Here is a 12,908-nt window from a genome sequence, read left to right on the forward strand (position 1 = left end):
TTTCATCAGTATTTTGATATTTGGGGAACATTATACTAAATGAAATAACTCAGCTCCATATAGACAAACATCGTGTAAAATTAATTATGTGTAGAAACAATAACATCAACAAACCCCAAAACAAACAAATTGAGCCCATAGAAATAGAGAATGGAATGATGGTTACCAGAGGTTGGGAAAGTGGGAGCCAAGCAGCGGGGAGTTGTTGGTCAAAGGGAACAAAGATTAGTTTAGACAGAAGAATCTTCCATAGAAGGAGTTCTCTAACCAAAATAATGTATTACAAACTTCAAAATTGACACAAAAGTTTCAAATGTATCAACAGAAATATGTAACTGAGGCAGAGTACTAATTTGCTTGATTTAATCATTGCACATTTAATACATATATCAAAACATCACATTGCACCCCATAAATGTATATCATTATGATTTATCAATTAAAAATAACATGAATAAATACCAGCATTCTGCAGTTGATCAAACATATATGCAAATAGCAAACACCAAGTGCGCACCATATTAGAATTTATTAGAATACAAACTAGTCCAAACACAATATATTATCTAGTTAAGAAAATAAGAGCATTTACTATTTTATGACGGTAGCCTCCCGTTCCATTTTTGAGCAGTAGTAGTCAACATTAGAGTCCTTAATGCACTTTCAAAGGGCTCCCCAAGTCGGACAAGTAGGCACCAGCTGTGCAAAAATAACCCTTTTCTATTGCAAGGTTTTTGGAACATTGGTGTTCATGCCTTCACATGGCTTATTCTTTATGGGTTGTCTGCTGTACCTCGTGTTTCCTTCCCCAAGCCTCCAGTTGCTAAGAAAAAGACTTGGCATGTACACGCATGGCACTGTCACCATGTTCAAGGACACAAATCATACAGCAATGGAGGTGATAGTGAACAGTCTTTGAAAGAAGCACCACAAAAACCCAGGCTAAGGGGCTTGCCCTTAGCAGCAGCTGTTTATGTGACAGGCTTCAATAGTCAAGGCTTCGTTTCCAAACCTGGCCAGAATGAAAAGGCTTATAATTTTTTAAGTTAAAAAGAACTTCACCATTGTCCATTATTATTATTATCAATAATAAAATGAATTTCCCCTCTGTGATCATAAATAAACTTAAACGGGTTAGGTTGATTGTATATATTTATATTTATTTATATCAGCCTAACCCAAAGGGTATCCATGTGCATTTTAAACAGAAGATGCAGCAACTCTCTGGAGTGCCTTCATGGATTAGCTTAAAAGAGAAATTGAAAATGTAGTCAGAAAAGAGAGATGCTGCCATCCTACCTGGTAGAACCTCTACTGTTAAGAAAAGTAGTAAATGAGTGTCTGGGGAAAGCATTCCCAGGTGAAACACAGCTTTTAAGCAATTAATTGTTTTCAGTACAATTCAAACCACAGAACAGACAGTGTTGAGAGTCAGATTCACTCTCCACCTTGTGTACGTCCTCAAAAAGGAATCGCTTGACTTTTAAATATATTGCACTTTGAATTGCTTATGTATAGCTCAAACTAACATTTCCAGAGCTATGCACTTTAAAAATAAATAAACACACATATATAATACATATTCAGCATAGGTAGCCTTTGGTCAGTGTTTACTTATGGGGGTGCCGTGGAATTGGGTCATACACACAGCTAATGAACATACATTCAGTTGTACATGCTCAAGGGGAAAAGGAAGAAATGCAATTCAAGAGATGTGGGGGATTTTGCTCACATTTCACTGACTGAGCGAATGCTCTGGGGGGCAAGCGAGATGGAAGCTAGGACTCTGTGATCCTTCACGTGGATAACTTCTGCAAACTCTTCAGGGGTCGTGGCTTGCTGCATCCAGGTCCCGATGTTCTCAGACACACCCCAATGATGCAACACATTCCCTAAACACCAGCTGACTATTGTCGTCAACCACAGTATCAGTAACCTGTCCCAACACTGGAGAAAAATGTAGCTTCTTGGATGTTCAAAGGTCCTCCTTCCCAAGGGACTACGCACAGGAACCACGGCCCCATAAGGTCATTCTCTTTTGCATTGACTTTCGAATCTAACCATAGGGTCTGGTGAGACTCTCCCATAAGCCGTTTTAAAGAGATAAAAACTAACACCATCAGGAACAATACAATCCCAAACCACACTGAGTTAGTACTGAAGGGCCTTGGCCAAAGTTTAGCACTTCTGTTGGCCCAGGGACCTTTTCATCCCGTTCCATTGCTGAGGAACCCCTTAAGATGACAGAGACATGCCTTCCGACTCAGGGAGAAAATGCAATAAAAATCAAACCTATGGAACCAAGTGGTCCAGGTAACTATGTTTAATTTGGTCACCAAAATGTCATGCAGTTTCAAAATCATTTTGGAAGATTTCTTCCAAACCAGAAATGGGTTTAAATAATGGGAATCTGGAAAAGGGACACAAATAAAATGCAAAACAATAGAGACTCTAGCATGAATATTCCCTTTAAAGGGCACCACAGGCCTAGTTTAATATACTCATGTCTATATGTGTGCACTCTATGTCTGCACATAGACAGGGTAATTCTCAGGGCAACCCCTATCCACTGCATCCTAGATTTGTTCTTTCAAATCTAGGCAAAGGGAGGATAAGTTTTTTTTATCACCTATGAAATGCATCTGAGTTTGATAACAGGCACCACCTGACTGAGTCACTTACAACAAAGGACAGACCAATAGTTGGCACAGTCACCCCTCCATGAAAGTTGTGTCTGTATTTAGGGTCTTCCACGGCCATGCCAGCTTGGGCTGTAGTGGGATCTAGGCAGCCCTTCTCAACAGAAGAGCTACAGTTTCTGACCCCTGGACTAGTATCTCCAGTTAAGGAGTCACTTCATGGAAAGCATTTGGCGAGGGCTTGAGCAAGCAAGGATGCAGGGCTAAGAACTTGACACACAGAAGGTGTCTCCAGGAAGTGTGTGCAGTGCTCTAGCAAGAAGTGATGTTGGATGCAAATATCACATACAGCTCACACAGGGATGAGTTGAAACAGAGGCAAGAGTGGGCTTGATTTTTTGTTTTTCTGGGCTCAAGAATTCCTCCTTCCCCCTACACACCAGGCAGGGTCTTTGTTTTAGAGGAGACATAAAAAAGATCTACACATTATGGCAAATAGAAAACTACACCTTAGACGCCAGGTCTAAGGGACATAGTCATGTTTGTTTGGAACCTCCCCATAGACATTCCAGGGACACTTTGGATGATATTTTACACTTCCCTCTCCCCACGCTGTCATTCTGCAGCCAGAGTTGCTAGGGTCACTGGGAGAACACAACCCTTTCTAGGACAAAGGATATCTTAGAAAAAAAATCCCAAATCAGTCAATCCTGTTGGCTGCTGGAAATAGTACAGGGAATCAATGGGTAACCTCAACTCTTGGAAGAAGAGTATGGCTCAGCTACACACTGTGGTGGCTTGGTGGACCACAATTCGAGCGGTTGGTTCCTAGTAGCTGTAGATGGTACCAGCACTAACTACTCTACTGTGGTCTTTATTGGTCATGGTATTATGGCATTTATAACATTTATAACTGCCAATGGCATCTTTAAGCCAGCAGGCACCATGACTAGCTTTGTGAATTTGTGAAAATAAGTGCACGAAGAAAAACAAGATGTATTCTCTCCTTTCTTCTCTTTCCTCTTCTCATCCTGCCAGTCTGAGAGCTGCTCAGTCTGTGGAGAGAGGAAATCAGGCTAGCACTCTTAAGGAGAGCTGTTCAAGCCAGAGCATGGGACAACCTCTCATCTGGAAACAGATTACACAAAAGGCACAAGTGCCAGCCCTATAGGGTCACGGGGACACTTTTATAGGCTTTCCATGTTTGTCGTACTGGTACACCAGCATCTTGATGCAATGTGAGTTTGCTGGAGAGATCCAGGGACTACTTGTTATGGAAAAGTTATGGTTGGTGTAGAACTGCACAGGCTGCTTCTGGCACTTGAACAAGGCCTTGAGTGTAGCCGCTGCCATGGTGCGGAACCGCTTGCTGATAAAGCAGTAGAGGAAGAAGTTGATGGCTGTGTTCAGAAGGGCCAGCATGTTGGCGACATCCAGCATGATGTGAACCAGCCAAGGGTTCTGGATGGGCGATCCATAGAGGTGGTAGAGAATCATGATGATGCGGGGGGCCCAGAGGGTGGCAAAGATGGAGGTGATGGTGAACAAGATGGCAGTGGTCTTCCCTGTGGAATAGCCACGGAGGCGGAAGTTGCTCTTCCTCCTGAGCTTGTAGACAATGATTGAGTTCAAGATGAAGAAGATGGAGCAGGGCACCAGGTACACAGTGAAGCAGTGGATCCAGACAAGAACATGATGCATGGAGGTGCTGGTGTAGTCTTCAGTCCAGATGTTAGGCCACCAGTAGTAGGGGATGCTGGTCAGGAAGCAGGTGATGTAAACACTCACAATGACTTTTCGGGTCCTGGCTGGGTAGGAAACGGTGTGGTATTTGAGTGGGTGACAGACAGCGATATATCTGTCAACAGTTAAGGGGACTGTAATCCAAATGGAGGTATGGATGGAAGAGAACTCCAGCACTTCTATAATCTTGTCAGGGATCTGGGGCATCTGCACGCTCAGAATGAAGTCTTCTAACAGGAAATCCACGAAGACGATGAAAAAGAGGACCAAGATGTCGGCAGCAGCAAGTGCCAGCAGATAGTTGTAGGAGGACTTCTGTCTCCTGGCCACTAGTTGAGAGAGGATGATAACTGTCAAGATATTCGCTGTGGAGATAAGAGAATCAAGGTCACACCCAAGGCAGAGTTGACTGTTGGCTACTAGAGAGGGCCTGGGCTTGCGGTTTCTAGGGTGCTCCAATACATGCCAAAGGATCAAATGGGTGTTTCTGTGGGACACTCAGCACCACAAATCACAGCTCAAATGGACAGCTGGATACAATATGAATATATACTCATGTACCTCCTGCAGCTGTGAGAGGTAATGCTGATATCACCCAACTATAGGTGTGAAACTGGATCCCTGAGTGCTCAGGACACTCGGTGTTGCATCCCTAAACCTCCATTCTCATTGTCTGTCTGACTGACTTGTGGAAATCTGGGTGTGATGGTTAATGTTGATCACCAATTTGGCAGGGTCTAGAATCGCCCAGGAGACAAGCCTACAGACGTATCTGTGAAGGAGAACTTGACTGAATTTATTGAGATGGGAAGGCCCACCCTAAAAGTGGTGGCACTGTTCCTTTGACTAGAATCCTGGACCAAATACAAAGGAAAAAGCTAGCTGAGCATAAGCGTTCATCTCTCTCTACTTTCCAACTGTGGACACAATGTGACCGGCAGTCTCTTGCTTCTGCTGCCATGACTTTCCCTCCATGACAGGTTGGACCCTCAAAGTGTGGGCCAAAAGCAAACCCTTCCTCCCTCCAGTTGTCTTTTTTTCAGGCAATTTATTACAGCAACAAGACAAGTGAGTGATTCAATGGGGCTAGGAAGCCTTTGCCTCCAAGGTGCCTGAGCTGCACACCTTCCTTGTTATGGGGTTGGGAACAGAACCCAAGATTTTTGCGTATTGACAAATGCCCTTCCACTTGGCTACATCTTCAGCAGCATGACTCTTAAGAACTTTTATTACACTTATATTCTAGGACCTTCTTTTCAGTGCTTTTAAGGGATGACCTGCACATCAATTTTAAACTGAATTTTGGAACAAATGATCAACATACATTGTGCATACTTAAAAACAATAACAAAAAAGGAAATTTCTCTTCTTCTGTTCTCTAATCATCCCATTTCTTTTCCCTTAGGATCATCATAGCCAACACATAATTGATATACATATATGCCCAATTTATCACACATATAATATTTATATAAGTAATAGCAAAGTATTCTTGTTCCCAGGGTTAGATGGGTATTTAAAACACACACACACACACACAATCCCTAATCAGTTTTATAAATATGGGTCTCCCAGAATAAGATGCATTTAGAAAGTCATTATGGAACAATTCAAAAGCAATAAGTTACCCTGTAGATGATATCTGAAAGTTGTTTAGATAAAACTGATTCTCATTCATTTTTACAATTCAAACTTTTTTGCATTCATATTCTACAGTCCTGACACTGTCAATCTTGCTTTGCAAATGAGGGTCTCTGAGAGCTTATGTCCTTTGTCTGAGGTGTAAGAACAGAGCCAGAATCTGATCTCCCCCCTTTCCTCCCTCTCCTTCTCCCTTCCCCCTTTCTACCCCTCCCCTACCTGTTACCTTTCTTCCTCCCACTTCTTATATCTCAGGAGCCATTTCAAACATTACCTGAGACTGATATGGTGGTGTGTGCCTATAACCCAACCCTAGTACGAGGGAGGCTAAAGCAAGGGTACTGACAAGAGCTCAGGGCTATCCAGGACTGCACGGCAATACCCTGCACCCAAACACGAGGCAAACCATATAACAGTTCATATATAGAACCTTTTTGTTGTTGTTGTTGATTTTTTGAGGCAGGGTTTCTTTGTGTAACACCCCCAGCTCTGTAGACCAGGCTGGCTTTGAACTCACAGAAATCCTCCTGTCTTCACCTTCCATGTGCTGGGATTAAAGGCATGTGCCACCACCGCCTGGCCCTAGAACCCTCTTACAACAAGTGCACACACAGAGTGTGGTGAGCTTGTTATAAAATTAAAGGAATTTGAACATTTTCATATATTTGGTTCATTCCTTTATAAGGGAGGAATGATGATGTAGGTAGAGGTGAAGCCTGTCTTGAAATAGCTCCAGTGCCATTGTTTTCTCTCCAGGGGAACTGGAGTCTGTGCCCAGGGTGATGTTTGTCTGCTGTTTCTCTTCCACACTAACATTATTCTAGCCTATCCCATTCTCTCTTTGGTATTCAGCAGTATGTTTTTGAGACTTAGCCATGTTAATACTTGGACTTCTAATTTATTCATGTGAACAACTATATAGAATTGTATCAACTTAGTACAATGTGGTGGTTTAAAAAAAAATGGCCCCCAAAGGGAGTGGCACTATTAGGAGGTATGACTTTGTTGGAGCAGGTATGGCCTTGTTGGAGGAAGTGTGTCACTGTGGGGGAAGGCTCTGAGGTGTCTTTTGCTCAAGTTTCACTCAGTGTGACACTCAGTCCACTTCCTGTTGCCTTCTGATGAAGATGCAGCCAGTATTATGCTCCCTGCCATGATGATAATGAAATGAACCTCTGAACTGTAAATTGCCACCTCAATTAAATACTTTCTTTATAAGAGTTGCCGTGATCATGGTGCCTCTTCACAGCAATGGAAATCCTAATTAAGACATACAATTACGTATTACATATAGTTTTGTACACAGCACTTTTGAATTTATTCCAGGATTGTTCCATTATGAGCGTGATAGTTCATGTCTCAGGATGACTCTCACTGAAAAGCATGTCCATGTGAGAGCTTTCTGGGTAGTGCATACAGAAGTACATTTATGTTTTAGAATGCGTAGTTGTGGTCATTCTTCTGCTTGCAGCAATCAGACACCTGACAAGAAGCAACTTAACTGAACAATGGTTCATTTTAGTTCACAGTTTAAGGCACAGCAGTGAGAGCATGAGGTGGCAGATCACATCGTGTCTGGAGTCAGGAAGCAGAGAGACAACAGATGTATGGCTGGCTATCAGGCATTAAGGCCTGCCCCCAAGGGACTCGCTCCCTTCAGTAAGGCTCTGTCTCCTACAGATCCCACAACTTTCCATGCCGCAGACTGACTGGGAATCAAGTGTTGAAACACATGAGCCAGGAGTGTACATCTTCTATATTAGATATTGAGAACTAATTGGAAAGTGGTTTTACTAATTCAAACAAACTCCCAACGGCTGAATGTGCAAAGTCCAGCTCAGCTGTTCCACTTCCTCTCAGGAGCTTGGAGGGCCAACCAGTATCCTGGTCAAGTCTGTGTCATTCTTGCTCTTACCTGAAGCACTCAGAAATAACAGAGTGCTGGTTATATTAGCCAGGCTTCAAACCCAGGACTGAGGTTATCTCAGTCCTGCAGATTATCATTTAATGATACTTATTCCAAAGGGGTGGGGACCCCCTGGGTACCAGATAGAGACCAATGGTGAGTGTGTACTCCATGAAGGCCCTACCTCATAATACTGCCTTTAAGATAAACAGTTTGTATTTATAGATTGGGTATCCCATTTTTGCACCCAGTGACATTTTTAAGAACCCATGAGTTGTGTGCAGGGAGGAGATGGTAAGTGAAACAGATGTTATCTTTTTGCTTTAATCTATCTTAGAATTTATATGGAGAGAAAAACATTCACCAAAAACTTTAGAAGAAGCTGCATAACTTCAGGTTATAGTGTGTGATAGGAAAGAGTGGCTGGGAGCAGAGACCAGAAAACACATTTCTAGGGGTGGGGTTGTACAAGCTGAGATCAAAAGACAAACAAAGACGTAAATGTTGCTGTAGAATATTATCTTTAAAAATGTGTTACATTTGCTTATGCTATGGAACATTTGTTTAATGATGCAAAAATGTGTTGTATTCTTTTATGTTGCATTTGTTCAACTCCATGAAGTTGTGTTACTTTGCCTGTCTAAGACATCGGGTTGGTCTAATTAAGAGCCGAATGGCCAATATCAAGGCTGGAGAAAGGATAGGCTGGGATGGCATGCAGAGAGACTAACTAGGAGAAATCAGGGAGGAAAGATCAAGGAGCAAGAAAAGGAGGAGGACATCAGGGACCAACAACCCAGTTAGACAGCAAGACATGGAGAAAGAAGTAAAGAAAGGTATACAGAAATAGAGAAGGATAAAAGCCCAGAGGCAAACGGTAGATGGGATAATAAGTTTAAAAAAAGCTGGCTAGAAATAAGCCAATCTGAGGTTAGGCATCTATAAGAAAGAATAAGCCTCCATGTGTGATTTATTAGGGAGATAGGTTGTGGGTACCCCAAAAGAGCTAAGAGCAAAAGAACCAAAGAGTAAAAAACAACCAATAACAGGCAAACGGGAAAAACATGTGGGAGGAGAAGACATTTCAATAAAGGAAAGAACATGTGCAAAGGCCCAGCTGCGGGAATACATGAAGTCCTGGGTTTATCAAGGCAAAGGACGCTTACATTGATTTGTGCTTGCTCTGTAAGTATTTTGCATTTAACAGCTCTCTTTTATTAAACAGCTTTCTTGTGTTCTCTTCAAAAGCATTTCAAAATGTTTTATTCATTTGGAAATCCTCTGACCAAGTATTTACCATCTATATTTGCAGGCAATGACCCGTGTATGGGCTGAAGGTGGGCACAAATTGGTGTTGCAGATGTCAGGGTCTCTGCTCAGAGTGTGGAAATAGTCTGCAAATGGCTACATGCTGAAGAGATGAATGAGAACGCACACCGTGGGCTCAGGGAAACTGGCAAGCAGACGTCGAGTGGAAGGCAAAGTTTGGAAAGGACACCTGGGCCAAAGGGCTGCCTTGTGGTCCGTGCTTGCCCTGACTTAATCTCATACAATTAGAGTTCCCTAGGAATCAGACCATAGGTTCTGATGACATTGGGGACACAATAGCCAAGTCTGCAGGGGGCTGGAGTGGGACTTCCCTGGGGTTCCATCCTTGCTCTGTTACTGGTTCATAGATTTGGGAACAAGTTTACTCAATCACTTTGTGCTTTAGTTTCCTTTTTTATAAAATGAGACTAATGAGAACATTCACTTCATGAGGCTGATCGCAGATGGAAGAATAATTAAACTAGACTGTGTCACAAAGAGAACAGTACCCGACATTTGGCAAATGCTTGGTGACTGTGAGATTTTTTTTTTGTTGTTGTTCATTCACTAGTTTGCTCAAAGCTAGACATTGAATGGAGTGCTGAAGACATGGGGATTAACAAAATGGACCGGTTTATTTCTATCATGGGGATGACAGAGTCTAAGAAGACTAAATAAGCTAATGGACAAATGAATGCACAGCAGTGCACAAGAGAATCCCAGCTCATGACACCATGCAGAGTAAAGGCAAGGGATGGAAAGTTACAGTTGAGCTCAGTCAAGTGAGAACAGAGAGTCTATCATGATGGAGAAGGGATTCTAGGCAGCGAGCATGACATGTTCAAAGGTTTGGGAATGAAACAGGTATGTTCAAAGAACAAAATGAGAATAGCCTGTCATTGTATTGATGAGGAAACTGAGGCTGGACATTTGGATTAGTTCTCCAAAGAAACCAAGCAAGTGAAGAAACCAGGAAGGCGTTCTAGCTCTTTGTGACTTTGCCCCACATTAAACTCTTCATTTTCTCCCTCCGTCCCTCCTTCCGGCCTTCTTCCATGGGTGTGTGTGGTTTGGTACATGTGGTAGATGCATGTAAGTGTGTGGGTGCATGCCTGTGTAAAGCATGAGGGAGCTAGAGCAGCTCATTTTGAGTCTTCTGCTGTCTGTTCTTCCCTATTGCCTTGAGGTAGGAACTGAACTACACGCTGTCCATTTCAGCTATGCTGACTGGATGGGGAGCTCTGGGGACCCATCTGTCTCCTCCCCAGAGTGCTATGGTTATAGGCACTGCAGCTATATATGACCATTTATTTTTATATGTGTGCTAGGGGTATGAACTCTCATGCTGCAGAGTAAAAGCTCTTACGCATTGAGCCATCTACTTGGCCCCTATTTTGCTGAGTTTTGGCCATAGGCCAGTCATTCAAATTTACAAAATTTATCTTGTAAATTCAAATTTACAAAAGTTATCTTGTCACCTCTCACAATGTCTCCTTACTCATTGAGCAGTGTCCACATTTTCTCTATTCTTATGGCCTCCATAAGTATCAGGAGGCAGGGATGGATAAATTCCAGCGTCTCCCTAGGAAATGTTCTGTAGAATGACTTTGTCCCTGCCTCTTCCTCCGCAGATGAACCCAGTTTCAAGCAAGGTGCTAAAAATTCTTCAAACTGCAAAAATATTCGAGCCCTACCTTAATGAATGCTTTAAGTCAAGCAAGCCATCAAAGTCAACAAAATTGCCAGGTATTCATACTTGACATTTCCTAAAGTTTCTAGTAATTGCCTCTCTTGAGAAACTAATCCTTGACACTGAGTTTCTTGTTTCTTTTGTGTGAGCAGAGAGAGCAGCCCAATCCCAGGCTAATATCAGAGACACTCAGGAGACCTTGAGGTGAACTTGGGGGAACTGACGGGAACTGCGTATTGATTTTCTAGAAAAGCAATGGGAAGTAGGGACATCAACTCTTATGACTTGATGTTGCTTTAACTTCCCGAATGAAACAAGTCCATCATTTCTACTGTCACGCATTTTCCCACAGAGGGAAAGTGGAGCCGGTGTGCCTTTGCCAGGGGTGAACAAGAGAGACCCCGATCACCACTGCCTGAAACTGCGCTTCACAGATTTTCTCTAAGACGAACTGGCTTGGGGTTCTGTTTGGTCTTGGTGCCATTGGATGGCTCTAGGTCTCAGGGAACCGAAGGTCCCTGCTTTGGGATTGAAGAGCATCTCTGATATTCCTGGGAGGATTCTTTCCCTACATGTGCAGCTTACAGTCCTCTGACCTGAGAAGATTTGGAGGGTGGAAGGGAGAACAGGGCCGTGCTGGTTGTCAGACCATCCCACCTACTGGTCTACTGGCTATGGAGAAAGGACCAAGGTCTTCCAGAGATGTTTTTGGTGTCTGCAATGACTATAATGTCCCTGTAGGTTCCTTGGAAGAGAGCTGGATGACGAGACAGAACACTGGAGTTCTGAGTTTATTTCTTGTAGTTTGCGGGTTTTTTCCAATTTATATCTTTAACAATTATTTTTTCAGTGACTTAATTATTCTAGCATATAATAATAACTAACACTTATTCTTTCAACATTTACTATGTACTGGGCATTTCATAATATCTCTATTAATCTTAACAAACCCGTGAGGGCAATAGTATGATTTGAGAGCTTTGAGACTCAGAGAGGTTAAGTCCCTTGTTGATGACACACAGCTAAAGGGTGGGGAGCCAGATGTCACTAGACATTTGGTATCTGAGCTTATATATCTAATTAATACATTATAGACAGGTAGGGTGGAGAAGATGGCTTAGTTGGTAAAAGAACTAGCTGTACAAGCATAGAGTTCAGGCTCCCAGCACCCTTGTAAAAAGTCAGCTGTGCCTGCATGTGTCTTTAATTACAGAATGATGGGTGATGGGGGAGACAGGAGGACTGCTGGAGCTAGCTGGCCATAAGCTAGCTAAAGGAAGGCGAGTCTCGAGTGAGTATGGAACAGCACAAGGGGAGGTGCTGAAGGACAGCCACTATCTTCTTCAGTCTCCACGAGTTCCTATGCCTGTGTACTTTTACACAGTGTGCACATATAACGCAGACATGCACACTGAAAAAGAAACTAGATAAAGTCTATCATCACCCCACCATCACAATAATATGGCAGCTAGTCTCTCCAATGGCCCCCAATAAACCAAATCCCCTGGTGTCTATGTCCATATAGATGCCTTGGCTTGAGCTCGTCCTGTGATATTGACCTGAGATGATGTTCGGAAGACTTTGCTTGGCTGTTGACACTATGTCATAAAGGAGCTTCTGAACACCTGTTTGGGGACCATGGGTCCTTCTGGAAGCCCAGTTTTTATTTTATCCATGTCACTTGGAGAAGCCATGTGCAGGGACTCTTAACATCAGTGGTCACCTATAGAATGAGCCTCCATCTTTGGTTCTCAGGTCTATAGAACTCCAGGCAACTGCAGCTAGACCTTTTCGGTGGAGCTCCATCTGTCCACGGCCCATGACAGGTAGCCATAAATCTCAGCTTTGAGCTTCCATGCCATGGAGGTTTTTAATTCTGCAATAGATAGGCAGAGCAGGTGTTTGCTAGTGTCTCCAGGATGTTTACACATAAGATAATAACATAATTAGTAATAATGATTAGTGCCACAAGATGGGAGGA

At 42.9% G+C, this 12,908-nt stretch overlaps 1 protein-coding gene across 1 annotated transcript in view; it reads right to left on the reverse strand.

The window, feature by feature from the left end:
• Positions 1-347: 347 nt before the first annotated feature.
• The window catches only part of Gpr139 (G protein-coupled receptor 139), a 43,719-nt gene continuing 31,158 nt past the window's right edge, over positions 348-12,908 (reverse strand). The window contains exon 2 of the mRNA XM_005351065.2: positions 348-4,747. Coding sequence (XP_005351122.1) covers positions 3,813-4,747 — 935 coding nt within the window. The 3' untranslated portion in view covers positions 348-3,812. The remainder of the gene's footprint in view (positions 4,748-12,908) is intronic.

The sequence above is a fragment of the Microtus ochrogaster genome, chromosome 8 (genome assembly GCF_000317375.1).
Source record: "Microtus ochrogaster isolate Prairie Vole_2 chromosome 8, MicOch1.0, whole genome shotgun sequence".
In the NCBI taxonomy this organism is placed as follows: Eukaryota; Metazoa; Chordata; class Mammalia; order Rodentia; family Cricetidae; genus Microtus; species Microtus ochrogaster.